The 794-nt window shown below is 37.8% G+C and overlaps 1 protein-coding gene across 1 annotated transcript in view; it reads left to right on the top strand.

The window, feature by feature from the left end:
• Window positions 1–305: 305 nt before the first annotated feature.
• The window catches only part of LOC119587629 (axonemal 84 kDa protein-like), a gene marked incomplete in the record, with an annotated part of 24,003 nt that continues 23,514 nt past the window's right edge, over window positions 306–794 (top strand). Inside the window, 1 exon segment of the mRNA XM_037936333.1 lies at window positions 306–309. Coding sequence (XP_037792261.1) covers window positions 306–309 — 4 coding nt within the window.

The following is a 794-nucleotide window of genomic DNA, read 5'->3' as shown; positions in this document are numbered from 1 at the left end:
TATACGCATGTCAGTAATACTAGAGATGAATAATGTATATGTTTTAATGCATCAAAAAGAATGTAATAACCAAGAAACATTTCACAATCGACATAATTTTAGATCTGAATTGCATGCGCTAAGAAATTTCTATGATTGTGGAAACCATCTTGTCTATTTATCCAAATTTTTCTCCCAGCCTCACCCAAACGAACTAAACAAACAGGTTTCTAAACACCCCTAAGTAGAAAAATATTTTTTTTTCACAGCCTATGTTATGTCGAAGCAGTGAACTTATGTCGCGTTATCTACAACCCGCGGCTAGCATGGGTAAAAAATAAACAAAAACACCCCTTTATCATATTGTAGCTTTACTCCCCACACGATAGAGTGAAGGTAAATCAAATCACGTTACAGCAACAGGGCGGAACGAGGAAACTGAGCAAAGAGGAGAGAGAGAAATTACGTCGATTAGAACAGGAGAGACGACAAAGAGAAGCAGAAGAGGCAAAGTAGGTAGAAAGGGAGACATGAAGATCATGAAATCGAGAAAGATTTATTTTGGGTTATGTTTTATTTGTCTGTTCTTTGCCATGGCGCCTGGTATTTCCTTGGCGGAAGAGGAGCGGTAGGTGGCTGTGTTCAGGTTCGTTTTTATGACAAGTAAATGATAGAAATATTGTCAATCATCATTTAAATTTCTCTCACCACCCATCTCACAAAGGAAGAAAATGAAATAAGAAATAAAAGAACACAAGTAAAATCCATACCAAACAAAACAAGCCTCCAATCCTTCTGTCTCTCCTACCCCCCCC

Source organism: Penaeus monodon, chromosome 22 (genome assembly GCF_015228065.2).
Source record: "Penaeus monodon isolate SGIC_2016 chromosome 22, NSTDA_Pmon_1, whole genome shotgun sequence".
Taxonomy (NCBI): domain Eukaryota; kingdom Metazoa; phylum Arthropoda; class Malacostraca; order Decapoda; family Penaeidae; genus Penaeus; species Penaeus monodon.
The sequence above is the reverse complement of the archived record's forward strand: the minus strand, read 5'-3'. Positions and strand labels throughout refer to the sequence as shown.